General features: G+C 41.2%; 1 protein-coding gene across 2 annotated transcripts in view; it reads right to left on the minus strand.

Moving 5' to 3' along the window:
* Positions 1-22,549, minus strand: part of CERKL (CERK like autophagy regulator) — a 161,731-nt gene that overhangs the window by 18,624 nt on the left and 120,558 nt on the right. For both annotated transcript variants that reach the window (XM_075317409.1, XM_075317410.1), the window contains exons 4-5: positions 18,679-18,742; positions 10,611-10,753 (exon numbers count right to left, since the gene is read on the minus strand). In XM_075317409.1, coding sequence (XP_075173524.1) covers positions 10,611-10,753; positions 18,679-18,742 — 207 coding nt within the window. The remainder of the gene's footprint in view (positions 1-10,610; positions 10,754-18,678; positions 18,743-22,549) is intronic.

The raw sequence follows: 22,549 nt of genomic DNA on the forward strand, positions 1-22,549 counted from the left end.
CAAGTTATACACAATCTCTATATGGAAAATAAGCATAGGCGTTATTGCTATGAGAATATTTTATGACTGTAATGACCACATAGGGGCAAAAAAAGGGATTTTGTTGCCAGTCTTGGATTACAGTTCAGCAATAAAGCTGTGTCAAGTGGACAATCATTCATTAAATTGTCGACCTTTCCCCAACAATGTCTAGATTTTTTTTAAAGGGTTTGTCCTATCTAATACATATATATCTGATAACAATTCATCCAATTTTTCATTTTCACAATGGTAACATTAGATAAATGGACCATATAATTTGTTGAGCAATTTCTCCTGAGTTCAGAGATACTCCATATGTGGTGGAAAACTTCTGTTTGGGCGCACAGCAGGGCTCAGAAGGGAAGGAGTGCAAAATTTGCTGGAATATATTGCAGGCGCCATGTTATATTTGAAGATACCCTTACATGCCAAGAAAGCAGAAACCCCCTAATAAGTGAACTCAGTCTAGAACATACACCTCTCAAGGAATTCATCTAGGGGTGTAGTGAGTAATTTTAACCCTTAGATGATTCACGGAATTGTATAAGATTAGGCTGTGAAAATAAAAAAAAACCTCACATTTTCCATTAACATGTTGCGTTTGAAAATCATAACAAGAGAAAATGTACCATACAATTTGTTACACAATTTCTTCTAAGTTCACCTATACCCCATATTTGGTCAAAAAACTACTTTTGATACACAGTGCAAAACTCAGAAGGGTAGGAGCACCATATTAGAGTTCAGATTTAGTTGGAGTGATTTGGGGGTGCCATGTCACATTGGCAAAGCCCCTGACATGGCAGAAGAACTGATCCCCCATTAGTCACCAGATTTTACAAACTATATCCCTCAATGAATTCATCTAGGGGTGCAGTTAGCATATTGACATTCCACATGGGCCACTAAATTTTATACCATTGGGCGGAGAAGAAAGAATCATTTTATTTTTTTTTCACTAAAATGTTGTTTTAGCCCCAAATATTTAATTTTTATAAGGGCTAATAAGAAAAAAAAATGGACCACAAGGTTTGCTGTGCACCAATACCCTCCATGTATATAGGAAATAATTTTGAAGAAAAGGAGCACAATATTGGAAGTCAGAATTTGCTGGAATTGTCTGTGGCTGCCATGTCACCTTGGCGGAGCCCCTGGGGTTAAAAACAACAGAAATCCAACACAAGTGACCCCATTTTAATAACTTCACCCTTCAATTAATTTATCTAGGAATTTAGTGAGCATATTGACACCACAGGCATGTCACAAAATGTTGAACTATTGGGCGTTAAAGAAAAATAATTACATTTTTAATACTAAAATGTTGTTTTAGTCTCAGATTTCTAAATTTCAAAAGTGAAATGGGTAAAAAAAGGCCCCATAATTTTACACAATTTTCTCTGAATGTGGCAATACTCCACATGTGACTGTACAGTACTATTTGGCCACACAGCAGGGCTCAGGAGGGAAGGAGCATCATTTGACTTTAAGAGCACAGGTTTTCCTACAATAGTTTGCAGACTCCATTTGCAGAGCCCTAAGTGCCAGAATAGCAGAAAACCCCTTATGTGCCCACATTTTGCAATTTACACATCTCTGGGTATTCTTCTATGGGTGTAGTGATGATTTTGTTTCTGGAAAATGAAAGTAATGTTGCAGAATTAAAAATTGCAAATAAACCACTGTACTGCCGATACATTGTGCCCAGCTCATGCTTCTGGAGACAAATACCCAGTAAATTAAGTGGGTCTCCTCACTATAACAATCCCTAACATGTGGGCGTTTACTGTGGTTTAGGCACATTGTGGGGCTCAGAACGGAGGGAGCATTAGGATTTGGGAGTGCAGATTTTACTAGATTTCTTTATGATGGGAGCCATACAGCTTTTCCAGAGCCCATGTGCGACTATCAACACAGAATATATTTTTGTTAAAAGATGATGGACCTGAAAGGGGACTTGTTTATTTTTTTGTGGGATATGTTGAATGCTATTGGTGGCAATTTATGGTACAGAACATTTTGAATCAGTTCACATTTATCCTGTGCTCTATTCTGACCATCTACATTAGGTCTTCCATCTACTATATATATCTCTTATCCACTCACTAATGAGGCAGCAAAATTACTCCAGACTTCATTTGACTTCTGTTCAGCGGTGTCCATCTTTTCAAAGGTACACAAAACTGTTGTTGACCGCACTTTTGTACTCACCTGAAAAGACATGTACAAAGATGGACTCCGATGGACCACAGCCAAGATGAGAGTACAAAGTGATTCTCTTTGCTTCATGACACTAAATTTTATCTGAATCACATTTTTCCGAGATTTACATGTAATCCCTGGTGTAAGCGCTCAGTGTAGAGTGCAGGATAAATGTGAGCTGAGCCTTATTGTGATCTTTGTAAAGTAGAGTAAACAAATCAACAACAGTTGAAGAATTGGCTTAATTTATTTATGCAGTTCACAATGCGGTATAAGTGGTTGGGTGGCTTTATTGCTCAGGTCAGTATAATATAAAGGTTAATATTGCATCATGAAATATGGAAGGCTATAGCTTTTTCATTTCTCTACTGACAGAGTCATGTGAAGGCTTGTTTTTTTGCGGGATGAATTGGAGTTTTTATTGGTTCCATTTTGGGCCACATAATATTTTTTGATCACTTTCTATTCCACTGTTTGTGAGGCAAAATTAAATAAAAACAATTAATGAATTGCTCTCTTTCTTCTTGTTTTTTTTTTTTTACGCTGTTCAACATGTCGGAAAAATGACAGAACAACTTTATTCTTCGGTTCAGTACAATTATAGCATTACCACATTTATACAGTGTTTTATGTTTTACCACTTTTACACAATAAAAACTATTTTATAGAAAAAAAATGTTTTGGCTTTGCTGTATTCTGGGAACTATAGCTTGTTTATTTTTTTGTTGATGGGGCTGTATGGTGGCTTGTTTTGCCATAACAAGATGACATTATCAACTATAGACCGTATTTTTCGCTTTATAAGACGCACTTTTGTTGGGCTGCTGCCCATAGTAAAATAAAAAACTCTTTATTTACGTCCTCCAGCGCTGATCTCCCGGTCTCCTGCTGCCGCTGTGATCAGGCACGCAGAGGTGATATCACTCTGCTGTGCCAATCACATGACCGTCACTGAGAACCAGGAAGTGCAGGAGCGCTGCAGAAGGTAAGGAAAGAGAGTTTTCTTTTACTATGGGCAGCAGCATGGGGACAATATCTAACACAGGGGGAGGTGTGCTATCCATAGGGGGCCATATCTAACACAGAGGGAGGTGTGCCATCCATAGGTGGCCATATCTAACACAGGGGGAGGTGTGCCATCCATAGGTGGCCATATCTAACACAGGGAGAGGTGTGCTATCCATAAGGGGCCATATCTAACACAGGGGGAGCTGTGCCATCCATAGGAGGCCATATCTAACACAGGAGGACATGTGCCATCCATAGGGGGCCACATCAAACACAGGGGGACATGTGCCATCCATAGGGGGCCATGGGCAGCACAGGGGGACGTGGGCCATCCATAGGAGACCTGTGCCAGCTGTAGGAGACGTGTGCCATCTATAGGAGACCTGTGCCAGCTGTAGGGGATATGTGCCAGCAATAGGGGACGTGTTCCAGCACAGGTGGACGTGTGCCATAAATAGGGGATGTGTTCCATCAATAGGAGACATGTGCCAGCAATAGGGGACGTGTGCCAGCAATAGGGGACGTGGCCATCAATGGGGGACATGTGGCATCACTGGGGGATGTGTGCCAGCACAAGGAGGCTCTATTCAATATAAGGGGGCCATATCAAGATTAAGGGGGCTAATTTTAGGATGGGGGAGCTAAGAGGGACATATACCCTATATGATTTGTTAGATGGACACTGGCATTATAAGACGGACCCCATTTAACATTAAAAAAAAAAATCTCTTTTCCTATACCAAATTTGGGGGTGCGTCTTATAATCAGGTGCGTCTTATAAAGCAAAAAATACAGTAATTTTTATTTACATATGAATTTTTGATTGCATTTTATTCCATATTTTTGTCAGCAGTATGATGAAAAGACAGGTTTTGCTCTTTTTTTGTTTTTTTTGTACAGTGTTCAAAGAAAGGATAATTAGTGTGACAGTTTACTAGATTAGATTGTTTTGTACATGGCGATATCAAATATGTGTACTTTTTTTGGTTTATTTTTGTTTTTAGAAAAATATATATATATTTGTTGGTATAATTTTGTTATTTTTTTTCTGATTTTTTTTAAATAGTTACAATTTGTTTTCCCTTTTTTTACTTATTCTCTATATGCGACTTTCACTTTTATTACTCACTTACTTTATTACAGCATTGCAATGGATTATATCTGTCAGTGCTTCGCTATCAGGACGCTTGTTAGACCATACTGCTGGGATGATCTAACATTGTTGTCATGGCCAGGTAACCCAGATGGACATCATTTCACCCCGGGTTACCATGGAAATGATCATGACTCCGTGATCACATCGCAGAGGTCCAAAGTGGGTGAGAGAGGGAGCGCACTCCCTCTCCAGCCCCCTAAATACTGCGATCACTATTAATCGTGACATGTATGGGGTTAAACTTCCAGGGTGCGTAACAATCGGAGATTGAGGTGGCGAGGACATGGCATCCGATGGGGAAAGATAGGCCCTCCTTGAGCTGAAAATCCCCGGACCTGGCAGGGTTAGGAGCCCGGTGCCTGCCCTGCAGAAAAGCAGTCACCTCTTCTCTGTGAGAGAGGAGCTGCGTTGTAACAGCAGATCACACTGCCACTATGGGGACCAATTATAGTGTATGGATGGCTATGTGAAGGCCATTATAGTATTTGGAGAGCTTTATACGAGGGTGGACAAAGATACAAGGATGTGAAAGTTTTGTGCTGAAGTAAAGAGGCTCTTTCCCTGAGCAGCCAGATTTCCAATGTTCTGCTATACATCCTCCCCCAGCACACAGCTTTCCCATGCTCTGATATCATGGGAAAGCTGGGTGCAGAGGGAAAGATGTATATCAGAGCATGGGAAAGCTGTGTGCTGAGGGAAAGATGTATATCAGAGCATGGGAAAGCTGTGTGCTGAGGGAAAGATGTATAGCAGAGCATGGGGAAGCTGAGTGCTGAGGAAAAAATGGATATCAGATCATGGGAAACCTGGGTGCTGAGGGAAAGAGCCAAGTGTCAGCATCATTATCCCATACCCAGAGTGTCAGCGTCATTATCTCGTACCGCGAGTGTTGGCGTCATTATCCCATACCCCGAGTGATGGTGTACGTGTGGGGGGGCAGGTAAAAACTTTGCACTGGGACCCATCAATCTCTAGTTATGCTAATAGTAGTAGGGGAAAAATATTGAAAAAAATTCCATCACATTCAATATCTTTACAAACACCGATTCCATAGGTCCAACAAGCCACAGCTTTTTTACAGATTCAATTAAATGATTTAGTCAGGGAATTGGATCTTCCTAAACATTCTGCAGAACTCTTAAGGGGGCTTTACACGCTACGATATCGTTAATGTTTTATCGTCGGGGTCACGTTGTTAGTGATGCACATCCGGAGTCATTAACGATATCGCAACGTGTGATACTTACCAGCGACCTTAAGTGACCTCAAAAATAGTGAAAATCGTTCACCATGGAGAGGTCGTCTCAAAACCAAAAATCGGTAATGGTTGATTATTGATGTGGTTGGTCGCTCCTGCGGCAGCACACATCGCTGTGTGTGACACCGTAGGAACGAGGAACGTCTCCTTACCAGCCGCCGGCCGCAATGCGGAAGGAAGAAGGTGGGTGGGATGTTACGTCCCGCTCATCTCCGCCCCTCCGCTTTGATTGCCCGGCCGCTTAGTGACGTTGCTGTGATGCCGAACGCACCTCCCTCTTGAGGGCGGGATTGTTCGGCAGTCACAGCTACGACGCTGACCAGGTAAGTGCATGTGACGCTGCCGTAGCGACAATGTTCGCTGCGGCAGCGATCACACGAAATCGCAAGCAGGACGGGGGCAGGTGCTTTTGCATACGATATCGCTAGCAATTGCTAGCGATATCGTAGCGTGTAAAGCCCGCTTTAGGCTGTAGGCTAAAGGAAAAGAAACTGCTAGCTCCTGTTACCTGTTTTTCATGGTACAGAAAGGAATTCCTTTCATACTATTCTCAAGACGGTGCTCTAGTGTATTGCAGTGATATTCCTGGGCTAATGGAAAAATGTAACATTGAGCACAATGTGAGCGAGTGGAGACTCTTTATTGATTCATCCAAGAAAAAGTTGGAAAGCTGCTACTGTACAATGGCAGCGAGTTTGCTTCAGTGCCTGTAGGGCATTCTGTGCACTTGAAGGAAATCTATCAGAATTTAGACTTTATTCCCAAGAAACTTAACTAGGAGGATCAAGGATGGTCAATATGTGGTGAGCTGAAAGTTCTCTCATTGTTCCTTGAGCAACAAGAAGGATACACAAAGAACACATGTCTATGTGAGCATAAGACAGCTGCGATAGGACTCATCACTGGGGACAAAAACTTGGTCAACGAGAACATCTTTGCAACGTGGACTCAAGAACATAGTTGCAGAACGTTTGGTTGATCCCACTAAGGTTCTCCTGCGACCACTCCATATTAAGCTTGGACTGATGTATTCATTTGAGAAAGGTCTACCAAAAAAAGGGGAGAGTATCTGACTGTGTACCAAGCATCAGTGACTGTCTGAAGCAAAACTGAAGGAAGCTATTTTGTGGGTCCAGATATTCAAAAACTCATGAAGGATGACATGTTCGAAACAAAAATGAAAGCTGTTGAGAAAAGGGCTTGGGATCCTTTTAAAAAAGTCAAGAACAAAATTCTAGGTAACAATAAAGATCCAAAATTTAAGTCCATGGTGGAGAACAAGCTAAAATGTTTCAAAGCCTTGGGTTGCCTGATTAAGTTACATTTTTTACATTCCCATGTGGACAACTTTCCTGAAAACCTTAGTGCTGTTATCGAAGAGCAAGGAGAAAGATTTCATAAGGATATCAAGGAGATGGAACAACGATATCAAGATAGACGGAACGTGAAGATGATGGCGGACAACTGATGGATGCTTCACAGAGAAGATCCGCAGGCCTTGTATAAGAGAAAAAGGGATCTAAAGGTGCTGAATGAATGTTCAATATTTTTTTATAAATAATATGCGTATTTTTGGTTACAATAAAGACTTTTCTCATTTGTGTGTAATTTCACGTAAATTTTCTACAAAATCCATACGTGATGGTTAAAAATAGGACTGTTTTCTTAAATTAGGTCATAAGAAAACATAAGAATCAGTCATTGGATTTGAAAACATTTTCATAAACCCAAATTTTGCAAATTTGTATTATCTATGGAGAACAATGAAACAAAACAAAACAAAAAAAACCAAATTCTGCTCCAGTCACATGAAATCTATATGGTCCTATACAATATGCATCTAAACATAAACATAAACACAAATAGTAAAGCATTATATTGATTCACAAACTGTCGGCCTTCAGACTGCACACGTTTCTTATATTAGATATTTTTCAATTTAGGAAAATAAATTGCTTAGACATGAAGCAAAGATGATGAATCCAACCGAAAATTGCAAGACAGAAATAAAGAATGTCCTTGGATGAGAAAGCACTTTCTGTACAACAATTAAGTTAATTAACCAGATGACATGAATATTCATAAGGCTGTTAATGTCTCCCACACCACAGAGATAAATGTGATGTAATGAGTTGCCATTCAAGCATGTCTACAATTCTCCTGAAAAGCAAACTAACAGTTCAGGATTTATTGTGATATTTTTATAGAAATCTTTTAACATCTCTAAATTAGTTATGTTGAAATCGACAATATACCCAGAATTATATGCAAGAGATATAGACAGACAGACGGACAGACGGACAGATAGATAGATAGATAGATAGATAGATATAGGGATAGATAGATAGATAGATAGATAGATAGATAGATAGATGGGATAGATACTTGGTGCTTTGCTCTTACATAGCCCGTTTGGCTGTTTATCAATGGATTCCACAACAAATGCCAATGGAAACAGCTAGTACAGCCAATACATTGTCTCCAGGCCTCGCCATATGTCCAAGCATTAACACTACATAGCCTTGAAAAAGCATATTATTAAATTATTTACTTCTGACCTTTTAATAATAACTTAAATCTGTCCTATGTTTTTATAAAAAAAAATGTTCGCACATATAGCATAACTATTAGGGATGATCGAATACCTCAAATATTCGGCTTCGCGAATATTCGACGAATTGGTCGCCGCTATGCGAATATTCGATGCGCAATGTAAGTCTATGGGAAGCCCGAATAGTTCCGAATAATTGTTATTTGGGTTTCCCATAGACTTACATTGCACATCGAATATTCGCGAATAGTCGAATAGCAGCGGCCTATTCGGAAAATATAAGCCGAATATTTGAGGTATTTGATCATCCCTAATAACTATGTTACTCTATTTCCTATTACTAATGTTGACTTAGCATTTTCTGCAGCGATGTACATAGACTACCATCACTGGCATCGATCTCTGTACTCACTGGAGTTCCCAATCTATGAAATTAAGGGGCATTTCTTTCTTTGAAATATTTCATTATAAAGGATGAGCAAATTGATTTGATGCAAATAGACGTTGAATCCAATTTTGTGAAATTTGCAGGCCCCAGCAAATGCGAACAATTTGTAATTCAATTAGCACAGATTGCCAAAAATAGATGTCCGATGAACATTGCTGAAGATTGTATCTGACATTACCACACCACCTTTCCAATTATGCCTTCCAGCTATCACATCACATGGTATAACTCAGCCAATCATAACAGGATACCAACCCCTGGATAATAGCTTAAAAGGGATCATTTCTGGCCATTTTGTTTTTTAATTTTTGAAAAACCTGAATAATCTTTCAGTGCACACTTATTAAATGGACTGTTGGTTACTAATGATTACAACTTGTTTCTATGTTTAAGTAACTTTGACATTACTAAGGCTGTGCTTGTGTTATAGGGATGCTGTCAGCAGAGAATTACTGTTCAGACCAAGTACAGGCGCTCGGTGTGTAGGAAAGTGGACACAACAGCAACCCATTCTCTCAGGCAGATCTGGTAGGATTTGTGATGGGACACTGACTTCTCCTGGCTGAAGACATCGCTCAGGACTGAAGAATTCCCTGGGACTAAAAATTCAGCACGCAGGTTCCTGGGCTGGGGGAAGCTGTTCAGAAGAGGACAAGGTAGGTAGCAGTGACACAGCAGCAGGCGATAAAAGCCCAGGAGTTGACCAGAAGAGGAGCTTTTAGTGCCAAAGAAGAGAAGCAGAGAGACGCACATGCAGGGGTGAGGAAGGTTGCATCCCCTACAGAAGGGTCGAGTGGTCCGACTGCTGCACCCAAAGAATCCATCTCAGGTAGTTTGCTGGAAGAAAACCCAGCGCTCCATTGCCGTACCCAAGCCGCAGATGCTGCCTGTCAAGCGACAGACACGAACTATCAAGACCCCGAATCAAGACTATGAGGTCAAGCCACAGACATCGCCTATCAAGACCCCAAGCCAAGATTATGAGGTCAAGCCACAGACACCACTTACCAAGACCCCAAACCAAGACTACAGGGTCAAGCCACAGACACCGCCAATCAAGACCCCGAGCCAAGACTATGAGGTCAAGCCACAGATACCACATATCAAGCCACAGACATTGCCTATCAAGACCCTGAGTCCAGACTAAGAGGTCAAGTTGCAGGTGCTGCCTGTCAAGACCACTGCCCGTGGATGACCCAAGTAATTTTTGTGGGAAAAAGTACAATATTAATTTTTTTCTTTCAACGTTGCTTTAGTTCCTCTTAAGTAACTAATGGGTTAATAAACTTCTAGAATGTGTTTTGAGCAGTGTAAGGGGTGCAGTTTTTAGAATGGTGTCACTTTTGTAAAATTTCTGTCATATAGGCCTCTCAAAGTCACTTCAAATGTGATGTGGTCCCTAAAAATATTTCTGCAAATTTTGTTCTAAAAATGAAAAATTGCTGATAAACTTTTCACCCTTCTAACTTCCTGACAAAAAAATGATGTTTCAAAAATTGTGCTTTTGTAAAGTAGACATGTGGGATATGTTATTTATTAACTATTTTGTGTCATATAGCTCTATGGTTTAAGGGCATAAAAATTAAGTTTGAAAATTGTGAAATTTTCAACATTTTTCCCAAATTTGAATTTTCAATACTTTCACCAATAAATGCAAATAATATCATTCTAAATTTACTATTATGATTAAGTTTAATATGTCACGAAAAAAACAACCTCAGAATTACTGGGATGCGTTGAAGCTTTCCAGAGTTATTACTACATAAAGGAACACTGGTCAGAATTGAAAAAATGGGCCTGGTCACGAAGGTGAAAACAGGCTGGAGGAAGGACCTAAAACCATTAGCCATGTAAATGGTTAGCGGAAAGGAGCACCGTATATTGCAAATCCTTTTGAGACTGTATATAACAAAATGTCATATTATATAATAGCAGAGCTTCAATATAATGTGCAGAGGAACACCTTTACCTGCTGGTATAATACCAAGTGGCAGAGGGGCTCTAACAGGAGAAAAGCTGGCATTAATTGTCTTTCCAGCATCCATTTGGGCTCTAAGCAGAAGACCATGAACAACTTCACTGACTGATCCATCACCCCCAACACAAACTATCCTGTAAAAGAAAAGAAAAATACAAAATGCAATTATTTTCTTAGTAACACTTTAATGGATACAAATTACATTATTTGCCAGAGTAATCTAAGTTATAGACACACATTCTGCACAATTTATATATGTACGGTAAAACTAATTGGTTAAAAAAAGCCAAACTTCCAGAAGTGAAGAGCGGCGTATCAATCCCGTAATTCTTCTACTCCATCATACTTCTCAGTGATCTACACGCTACTTTGTAATTTATCATAATAATATTCTGCCGCTTTTCAGTGAATTATGGAGGCGCTGGGAAGCCGTAAACATTTTACATAAATATAGTCATAATTTAAGATGTTGTTAATTACTATTAATATGCAAGGAAAGAAATTAACAGCATGCATTTGTAAAGACAATTTATTTAATTTGCTTCTTTACTACGGTCTTATTTATACTTTATGTGATGATTTAGGCAGCGCAAATGACTTTGGGAAATGAGTCCCTGGTGCCATCGGATACAGGGAAATGGCATCAAACAGGATAGCTGCTCAGAGGATTATTGGTCTGGTATAAGGAGGAGTATATACTGCTCACCCCGAGTACTGATTCCTGGGGTTTAGAGGATCCATCTCACCTGGAGTGTATGGAATATATACTGGATATGCTTGCTGTCACGGTTCCGCCATGCAGAGCATTTTGCACACTGGTGATGCTCTGCTACGCTCTCCTCATCTCCTCATCTGAGCTGGCACTTACATTTACACTTACAGTTGTGTTCTTGGCTCCTGCTCTGTAAGTGTTCTCATCTTAGCTTCTCAACCCTGACTGTTATTGACTTCATTCTGCCCACTCCCTGTGTTTGTCATTACCTCCTGGCTTCTGACCTTGGACCATTTCCTGACCATGTCTCTGTCTGCTCCCTGAATCCTATTCATACTCTCCTGGAATACTGACTCTCAGTCTGTGACTTGACTGTGGTTTTGCTTACTCCTTGTGTCCTGTCGTATCCTCCTGGTTCCTGACCTCAGCTTGTCTGACTAACTTTTCATGTACACTGCTTGTAGTGGTATCTAGCATCACACTTGTAGTGATGACTCCGTGATTTTTTGGTACTTTTTGCATTGGTATCCATTGCTGAACCCTGAACAATCAGATGGGTGAGAACATTCCTTTTTCACATATTTAACAATTGCTACTACTGAATTACTTGGTCACTGTATGTCGGTATTATATTTTGGTATTATATGGTTGCATACGGTATTATATATTATATGATCAAAAGTTGCAAAGATATACAGTTCGGAACTTGGAATGTACGACACATGAACTAAGGTAAACTCAACATTATCAAAGCTGAAATGGATAGTACAAGACTCGACTTAAGCCTGCTTTACATGAGTCGATCTATCGTGCGATAGCACGAGCGATCGTACCCGCCCCCATCACTTTTGCGTCATAGGCAAATCGCTGCCCGTGGCGCACAAACTCGTTTAACCCCCGTCACACGCACTTACCTTCCGAACAACCTCGCTGTGGGCAACGAACGTCCACTTCCTGTTCGGCGTCAAATCGACATCACACGGCAGCCGGCCAATAGAAGTGGAGGGGCGGAGATGAGCGAGATGTAAACATCCCGCCCACCTCCTTCCTTCCATATAGCCGGCAGGTGCCGCGGGACGCAGGTAAGCTGTGTTCATCGTTCCCGTGGTGTCAACAACCGGCGCCATTTTAATTAAACAATATTATGAAACCTAGCAACGAGTACACGACTCACGATTTGTGAGCGATACTGCATCGCTAGGAGGTGTCACACGAGACGATATTGTGTACGATGACGGATGTACGTCAATAAAACCGAGACCCCGACGATGCATCGCACGATAGCTCGTCTCGTGTAAAGCCCCCTTTACTCAAAATTACCTAAGATATACTCAATCTGCATATTTCCAGTCAAATGAACAGTTAGTGATAGAGTCAACTTGACACGTCTACAAAGAGCGCCAATCCATGTCACAGTTAAACAACTCTACGCACCAACAACAGATGTTGGGAACGAAGACGTTGAACTATTCTATAATAAAGTTCAAGAAGAAATCAACACAATGTGAAAAAAAGACTTACTCATTATCACTAATGACTTGAATGCCAAAGTCGGTAAACATGGAAACATTGTTGGAAAATTTGGACTTGGTGAACAAACAAAGCTGATGAAAAATTAATTAACTTTCGTATGACAAATCAACTGTCCATCATAAACACCTTCTTCCAAAATCATAGACGGAGACTTTAGACATGGACATTATTGAATGGGGCTATAAGAATAACATTGACTATATATTTGTTCGACAAAGATGGAGGTCATCTATCATTACCGCAAAAACAAGGCCATGAGTTGACTGTGGAACTGATCATGAACTTTTGACAGCAAAGATTAGAGTCAAGCTGCACAAAAGGACTAGACAACAGGTCTGTTCCAACTTCAATTTGACCAACCTACTTGAAGTTTTTGAAACAATCTGTACAACCGATTTATATCACTGGACACGCATAAAAGAAAGCCTGAGGAACTATGGACACATATAAGGAATATTATTATTGAATAAACCAGTAAGACAATAAACAAAAGGCAGAAGAGACCTCTACAGCCATGGTTAACAGAAGAGACCCTAAAGAGCATTGAAGAAAGATGAATGGCAAAAGCAAAAAGTAACAAGCAGGACGCAGACAACATCAGTAAAAGACCAAAGAGAGCCATTTGAGCAGACAAATAACTTTATTACCAAAAGATATGTGCAGAAATAGGACACAAACATCTGAAGAATAAAGAATATACAGAGCATCTCTACAAGAATGACTCAGTGATACAGGATGAACCTGAGACTGGAAATCATAGTGAATCAAACATCTTGAAAGATGAGATTGTTGCTGCAATAAAGCTTCTGTCAAAAAACAGAGCACCTTGATGTGACAATCTTCCAATAGAACTATTAAAGTCTTCTGAAGCAGCAGTTGATGTCATTACAGGCCTGACTCAACAGATATCAACAACTGGTAAATGGTTTAAGGACTGGACAAGAACAGTTTTTATTCCTGTTTTGAAATAGGGAGATGCTACCAACTGTGGAATCTATCGGACTATTGCGCTCATACCACATGCCAGCAAAATACTACAGAAGATCCACAAAGACGGCTACAGCCTTACAGTGACAAAGTGCTGCCAGTGGAATAAGCAGGATTCAGAAAAGTCAAAGGAATAAGAGATAAAATTGCTAACATTAAATGGAAATGCCAAAAAATATAATAAGCTCTATTTCTGCTTCACCGCCTACAGAAAAGCCTTCTACTATGTTGATCACCAGAAACTTTACAGAAAGTAATAAAAAGGCCTTAAAACATTGTCACGCTCTCATTATTCTGGCATTTGCAAAATATAAATAATTTTGGTTCCTAATTGACCTAAAACGGGAAAGGTTTATTCTGATTTCATGTCAGACAGTGAGAAAAACATGCAGATGTGTCTTTGGAAAACTTTGGTTTCAACTGTATATACCAATATGAGGATATATAGACTAAAATGGAGGACATATATACTAGGATGAGAACATATATATCAGGATGGGGGACATATTTACCAGAAAGTGTCCCAGGATGGGGACATTAGTACAGCATGAGGCACATTACTACATAGTGAAGGGGGGGAGCAACTCTTATGTCTTTACAGGATTTTGTACAAGGGCCCATACATCTGACCAAAATGCGTGGGTGCGGAGGAAGGTGGGCCAGATCCAAATTTTGCACCGAGGACCATCAAACTCTAATCACATCACTGGCCTCAGGCACAGCCACAGCTACCTACATTGTATGGCCGCAGCAAAGGGGGGCAGCCGCGTCTGCCATCAGTGACGTTAGACATTGCCAACCTGCCCTCTGTTCCTAAGCTGCTGGCATGCCCTGGGCCTTTATGACACATTATATGACTAAAATAAAAGTAAAAACTATACCAAAGAAGAGTATTGGATATTTTAAGACATGTTTAATAGATTAGAGTACAGTAGCGGCCTGCCAAAACAGTTTACCTTATTGTGGAGACAGGCTAAAAAAATCTTTTGGCCAAAACTGATTGCTATGTATGTGATATTGTGTTGCATGGGAACTGTTATTGTGTGATTGGTGAGGATGTGGTGCAGAAGTGGAGTTTTTTCCAAAAGTGGGAGGTGGAACTGTGGAAGGGTCAAGGGGTGGAGGTGGAGCTGGGGTGGAACCTGGGTGAAGTCTCAAGAGTGCCCAAAACGTTTGCAAGTATGGGGCCCTGAAATTCTTGGTGGCAGCCCTTTGTCTAATGCTTACAGTCTCAGCACCACTGCTGAAGTCACTGATTGTCAGCTGTGATCATGTGCATTGTAGTCATTATGTCACCACTTCAGCCTGTCATGAAAAACTAGGGGCAGCATCAGAGAGGCAGAGCTTGACCTACCTGTGGGTAAATATTGTACGTTTGTTATTCCTTACATCTGGAAACCTATGGAGTTAAATACCTTTTTTCACAAATGGCTTTGCTATGGTTGCCTCAATTGTGTTATAGTATAATTGATAAATTTGAGTCAATGTATAGTACAATTCTATTATAGCATAATTTATGCTTTGCTACTATCATATCTTAGCCTTTGACAAAAAAAGGCAAAAATGGACACTTACGGCTTATCGCATGAACAATCTACTGCTTAATGTATGATCCAAGGCCCAAAATGGATTGGTGGTCTGGTGGGGACCATCAGGGGGGCAGTACATGGGGGGGGGGGTAGATTATGATGGTAAGTATCTCGTTTTTTTTCTATTATCAGGATTGCTTCCCACTGTTAACTCTAAAAAAGAAAAAAGAGTGGAAAAACCCTTTAAATATAATAATGCAAATCTACTTGTTTAAAGGGGTGGTTCACTACTCTGCAATAGTGGCCACATCTCTGTAAAACTGATAGGGAAGGCTTTTTTCTAAATACCTTGTTCAGTCAATTCTGCCACTGAGTGGCGCTATAGTGGTCCGCTCATCCCCATGAAGTGACCACCCCCCTGGGCTCTGTGACCTCTGAGATCTGGTGATGTCATGTCAACTTCCAGTTGACCTGACATCACTGTGGCTGGCCCCATTCTTCCTGAGTGACTGGACTGTGGCCGGCATTTCACCGCTCATCACAGCCCAGCGTCACAGCCCAGCATCGCTCCCGTTTGTGGCACTCTGCAGCAATGGAGCACGCGACATGTTGGGCTGTGATGAGTGGTGAAACTCAACTCACAGAACTGTTACTCACGGAGACTGGCCCGCCGCGATGATGTTGGGTCAACTCAAAGTTGACGTGACATTACCTGATCTCAGAGGTCACGAAGCCCAGGGGGTCACATGATGGGGATGAGCGTAGCACAATAGCGCCGCTCACAGGCAGAATTGGATGAACAAGATATTTAGAAAAAGCCTTCCCTATCAGTTTTACAGGGATGTGGCCGCTATTGCAGAGTAGTGAACCACCCCTTTAAGAGTAGAGAGTATCCAAAGGAGGATACTTCCAGATATACATGTCAGTTAGGATCATTGCCCTTAATACACTTGACTGCTGAACTAACACTTTCATCTTTCTACAAAAACTTTGAAACGATGAAAAGGAGGTATGGAAGTAACTATTTCATTGGGCTATTTGGGTTTTTTTTTTACTATTACAATCAGGTATATTCATTACATAGAAGCCCCAACAATAACTAAATTGTACACAAGACAGAATTGCTGTAAATACTTTTCTGTTTTAAAGCAAATTTTCACCTAATTATTGGTTTTTTTTGCTTGTTTGTACATAGACCGTCAAGTCCTGCAAACAGACTCAGCAATATGTAAATAGGAAATAATGGAAAGGACACTATTTTAGCTGAGAGGACAAACCACTTTTGCCAATTCTGCATAAAAGAAAACAATGATAGTTGCTGTGTCTAATAAGGAGTGCAATTATAGGAAAATTGTAAGCTTAAAATCGTGTAAACATAGACTGAGAAAGTCGTACGTTAACTGTTTTTCTGCTTTTGGGATGCTCTGATGTTATTATAGGATCACGCTCCGGCTTTATTGTATTAGCAGTGACTTTATTTTGTCGCTACAAAAGAAATAATGACATTACTCGGGGGCAATACAGACTACGGATAATTCTGCCAGGCAGTCAATGTACCTGGTAATATATTGTCACTTCCACTGATATCATGCAGATCGCACCTTCCTTGTCCGTATTAGCAGGTTATGGTCACGGGATACCAGAAATCTGTATTTACAATGGTTTTTGTTTGCCTCCTTTACATTTTATGGTAGCTCATATTATAGGAAAGTAAAAATATGAGGTTTACACAAATGTCTCATTTTTTTTTTGTTTGTTATTTGGCTTCTAATGTTGTCGTCAGCTTTATTAAACACTCATAGTAAAAGGAGTTGTCTCATCATCTGAAGTGAGTAAAATTGTAAAGTGCTTGTAAAAAAAAACACAACAAATTTTAAATCAACTTGTTAATAAAAATTCTCTATATTCTCAAGAACAGAGGGTGTTTCTGTTAAAATATTTCTGTAACGCAAGTCACTAATTATAGATAGTACTGACGGCAGAGTAGTCAAACCAGGGTCTGGTAACAGTAGGACATGTATGGATACAGTGAGTACACAGAAGTGTAGTCAGGTCACAATCTGAGGGTAAGAATTCCAGGAGGTCACATAATAGATTCAGGGAGAAAACTGAGACATGGTAAGGTAACTGTCTGAGATCAAAAGCCAGGAGGTCAAGACAGGAACAGGGAGTGGGCAGAGAAGAGTCAAACAATGGTCCGAGGTCAAGAAACAAAGATCAGAACACATGCAGAAACAGGCCAACAGCACAACTACAGAATCAGAATGTACGACAGGCAAGGTTCTGGGGAAGCATGCTCAGTAAGAAGCAGAGCAATTACACAGAAGATGGAACAGCGGGGCAATCAGCACCTCCCAGAACCAAGTAAGGAGTCCTGTGTGGCAGATCCAAAAGGGTAGTTAGTCCCTGTTGCTGGGATGACATGGAACGGGGTGGAATAGAATGACGTTTTCATACGGTACTGTGGTGCTAAGCTCGGAGGAGATAGAAGGACTAGAAACATCAGAGAAAGTACCGGTTGAGGAGAAGGAGAAGGAAGTGTGTCCAATGGTGTCTAGTGCTTTGGAAACTGCTATGTGCCCACTGTCTCATGTGTAAACTTGTGCTGGAAGAAGTGTACAAGTTGTTCAGCAAAAGACTTGTTTAAGAACTGTTGGCCTCTGTTATTGTCTTCACTGCAGATTGGTCCTGATTCACTAGAAGCAATGGTGATGAGTAGCCTGCAAAAAGGTATGATCTGCACCACACAAGTCCATGCACCCACCCACCCGTGGAGTGCCGAAGCGAAAGAGAACTGTGCCTCTCCCGCGACTACTACATGGGCATCTTCACGGACATATTTAGTATGTAGGCTCGATGCTTTCCTTGTCTATGCATCAAACATATGGCAGAAACTTGATCTGAATCAGACAATCACTTGATATGAATAAGCCTAAGTGCTCCACAAGTTTCTTCTTAAAGGGTCTGCTGAATACTGGACACCCACTTATTGTTTGCAAAAATAATAAAAGATGTATGTTCATCTCCCAGACCGGCACTGCTCCTCTACTTTCAGCCTAGTGTCTCCTGCCAGTCTCCTGATATGATCAATGTCAGTTCGGTGAATGCCGCAGATGTCAGTGCCTGTTCATTTACTTCCAAGTATTCACTAACAACGCCAGTGATATTGTCACTACTTTTGAGATTTTATACAATTCAGTTTACTTTCTCAAGGCCTACAAAGCTTACAGTGGCTTTATATACTGTACAATCAAACTACAGATTCATTCATGCAGCCTTCAGAAGATAATGAACATACCCATCATACTCTCGGAGTTCACATTCTGTAAGTAATGCAAGAGCGTGTCCTTTATAGCTAGTTTCTACAAAGAAAGAAAACAAGAAAACATTAAGAAATAGTTGTATACATATCCAATATATACCATAAGAGGCTTTCACCTGTCAACATGTCTGTTTAAGTAAATACTTGTATTTTCTATAATATAGCAATTCTAGGCTGTTTTTCTAGCACTCTGGTATTCCTTCTAGAAATTTATGGATAAATTGCAAGCTGGATGTTACTATTCCCCTTGCCAAAGGGTTGTATTTCTACATAGTATGATATTATTAGAACTGATAGGGCTCATTCAGACGTCAGTTTTTCTCATACGCTTCTATCATATTTTTCACTGATGGAATTTGTAACTATCATAGTGTATGGAGATGTTTACATGCCCTCGTAGTTTTTCAGACCCTGTGATCCGCACAAAATTACGGAGACATATCCAATTTTGATTAGTCTCGGGTCAATGCAAGACTATGGGTCAATCAAAAAATTGGACAGCACTCAGATGCCATCCTTGAGTTGTCCACTTTTCACACAGTTGATAAGAGAAGCTTATGGCTAAGTTCACACAGGGCATCTTTTGATTCCTCTTTGGTGTGTTTTTGAGGTCACAAAGATGAACCTAAATGCATGTGTGGTGCCCTGGACTAGTCAGGTAGCCACAGACAAAACACACCCCCACCCCCACCCCCGGACAGTTACATTAGTCAGACACAAAACCCCTCTCCCCGGACGGCCGCCATCACCTGTCCGGGGAGAGACACAGCAGCTGGCTGCGGGACCCGTCCATCCAGCCGTTTGGTTTACCGGAGACTTTTTGCATCTTTTGCTGAGTGAGTGCACTCGTGCCATCCGGCACCGCGCAGCGCTGTCCCTGCAACCCTGCACCTCACCGACCCTGCCTCCCCGTCACACCACCGGGCCCCGGGACCACCAACCCCTACCCACGGAGGGGGAAAACAACATCCCAGCTGCTCCCTACCATCGCTCCTGGGATCCCCGTCATCAGCAGCGGTGATGCCCATCTTCACCACAACCCGTGGGTGGCGTCACGGACTTAATCCCCAAAGAAACCACCCCCTTTTCACTCACGGGCGAGGAGCGCCACTCGAGTTCCCGGATCCGGCCCACCGCTCAAGCCACCGAGCAGCAGCCACAGCGCCGGACCCGAGCGTTAGCGAGCGCAGCGCCCCGCCGCCCGCGACACATGCATTTCCTTCCGTCAGCAAAGTCTGTCAGATTTCTATTTTGCTGTCCACACTGGACCTCTTTTGTTGGCTGCATCTTGGCTGCATTTTTGAAGATGCAGCATGTCAATTATTTCTGCGTTTTTGCAGCAGTTTTGAGTCCTTCCAGTTAGTAGATTTGACTTAAAAACTCATTGGGCAAAACGCAGTAAAAACGCAGTGTGTTTTTGTTGCGTTGCATTTTTGATGCACCCAAGATGCACTCAAGATGCACTGACAAAAAGATGCCACGTGTGAACATAGCTTAAAAAACCTCTACTTTTTTCGTACATTAAAAACTTTGCCCAAACTCTGTTGGTAAAAACTGATGCTGACCAAACTCTGATGAAATCCTGATGACACTTAGACTATTTTTTTTTTGAGGCGGAGAGGGTGGGGTTGAAAAATCACTGATGTCTGAATGAGCCTTTTTGGGTAGAGACATACCCACATTTAGTAATGCCCATTTGTCAAATAAGGAATTACAGAGGGACAGCAAATCATGGAGTTCTTGCAAGAGTCCCAACACTGTAGTGGGCACACACTTGACACCCCGACAAAACATTTGTTGGCAATTCACACCAATCGGTAAAAAAAATATACTGTAGAGTAATATACTATTTCTTACTGTGCCTGCTGGATAAAAAAAAACTTGGTAGACCATGGTATTCTATACAATTAAAATATTATACCATCATATAGCAACCCAACATATACCAAAGATACATGTATTTGCAATATCGCGGGTGCATAAGAGTTGGAGTACATATTGGGGATTACTCTTGGCTATATGTTTGGCGTGCCTGAAAAATGAGAGGTGAAGAGAGCCAACCAATTTAGCTTTGAAGCAATAGATCACACAAGATTACAGAATAAGACCACTAAGTGCTTTAGTGTTCAGAATGTAAACATCACCATTAAACTGAATACCAAGTTCCACTCTGTGTTTAGTATCAATGACAGCAATAATGTGAAGCATGAAGGTTTAATGGTTTCCAAGTCACACTTCACTGATCTCCTACTGGTCTTTGTTAAGTGGCCCCTATCACTGACAGCAGCTGTGACCAAACTTACCCACATTACCACAGTATCTAGTGATTGGCTGCAGACCTGACCTTGAATCTGGAGCAACAGGCAATTAAAGTACCACTCTTTTTTTTTCTATACCATTGCAAGCTGCTATGAATAAAATTACATGGATATAATGTCTCCGTAATACTGATTACATTGATACCTTTTGTGAAGCAATCCATCTTGTGGTTCTTCTTTAATCAACATTTACATTTTGTCCTAATTAGAGTTTGGTGCACAGGTGCCGGACTGTACTCTAGGTCTTCTCCTCCCTGTCTGTGATTCCCCGGCCCCTCCACTGCCTCCAGTTTGTGAATCCCCGGCTCCTCCTCTGCCTCCAGTTTGTGATTCCCCGGCCCCTCCACTGCCTCCAGTTTGTGATTCCCCGGCCCCTCCACTGTCTCCAGTTTGTGATTCCCCGGCCTCTCCACTGCCTCCAGTTTGTGATTCCCCGGCCCCTCCGCTGCCTCCAGTTTGTGATTCCCTGGCCCCTCTGCTGCCTCCAGTTTATGAATGACACGTCACTGCTGAGATTTCAAGAAGAAAAGGCAGGTCATTCACAGACCGGAGGCAGTGAGGGGCCAGAGAATCATAGACAGGGAGAAGAAGACCCAGAGTACAGTCCAGCCCCTGTGCACCAAAATCGAATTAGCAGAAATCTTCAAATGCTGATTGAAGAACAACAAAGTGGATTTTTTTAACTTAAGGTATCAATTTAATTTGTATTACAGCATGTCTATACATTACAAAATTGTGCTAACAGTTTCTTTTTAAAGAGGATGTGTTACATGCCCTAAATATGTATTTTATTTCATGGTATAAATGCTGCAGTTTTCCTTAATCTGGCATTTTAAATTTTATGTTCCTGCGCCTCTCTGTATATAAATGTAATATTTTCAACTAAATATGTGTGGTCCCTAAGAAGACTCCCAAGAAAAGAGTTGTTGAGCACCACACCCAATTTAATAAAAATACTAAATGTACATACAAGGACAAGGGAGTGATATCTCCAGAAAGGAGAGGCACAAGAACAAAAGAAAAGTAACCTCAGATTCAGTGGAACAATGGAATTTAAACCAAGTAAAAAATTACAAATTTCTGGCAATTGATTGTTCCCCTTTAAAACAAATTAAATACTGTCAAAATGTAATGATAATGCAAGTTCTGTGCCAACCAATATATCTTAAATCTCCCACTTAGTGTCCAGATCAATGAAAACGCAGCTCCAAAAATTGCCTAGATTACCAATTTGGCAGTTGGGTGTTAGTTTGACAGTTTAAAAGTTACTAATTGTTTACTGTATTCAGGCACTAAATGGGAAACCTGTTACGTCACCACCGGAGTCCGCTCCATCGACTTCTACTCCGATCGCCAGGTGACGCCATCTTCCTGCCGTGGATAGTGCTGGTGATGGGAGAGGAGTCAATGCCAGTGGCGCCGGTGGGCGCAGGCTCCGCTCATGCACTGGTCTAGGTTTCCTGGGGATCTGTATTGCCACTGGCTGACTGTAGGTGGCGGGTATCTTCCAGCTGAAGTACCATCATTCA

The sequence above is a fragment of the Anomaloglossus baeobatrachus genome, chromosome 7, assembly GCF_048569485.1.
Source record: "Anomaloglossus baeobatrachus isolate aAnoBae1 chromosome 7, aAnoBae1.hap1, whole genome shotgun sequence".
Taxonomy (NCBI): domain Eukaryota; kingdom Metazoa; phylum Chordata; class Amphibia; order Anura; family Aromobatidae; genus Anomaloglossus; species Anomaloglossus baeobatrachus.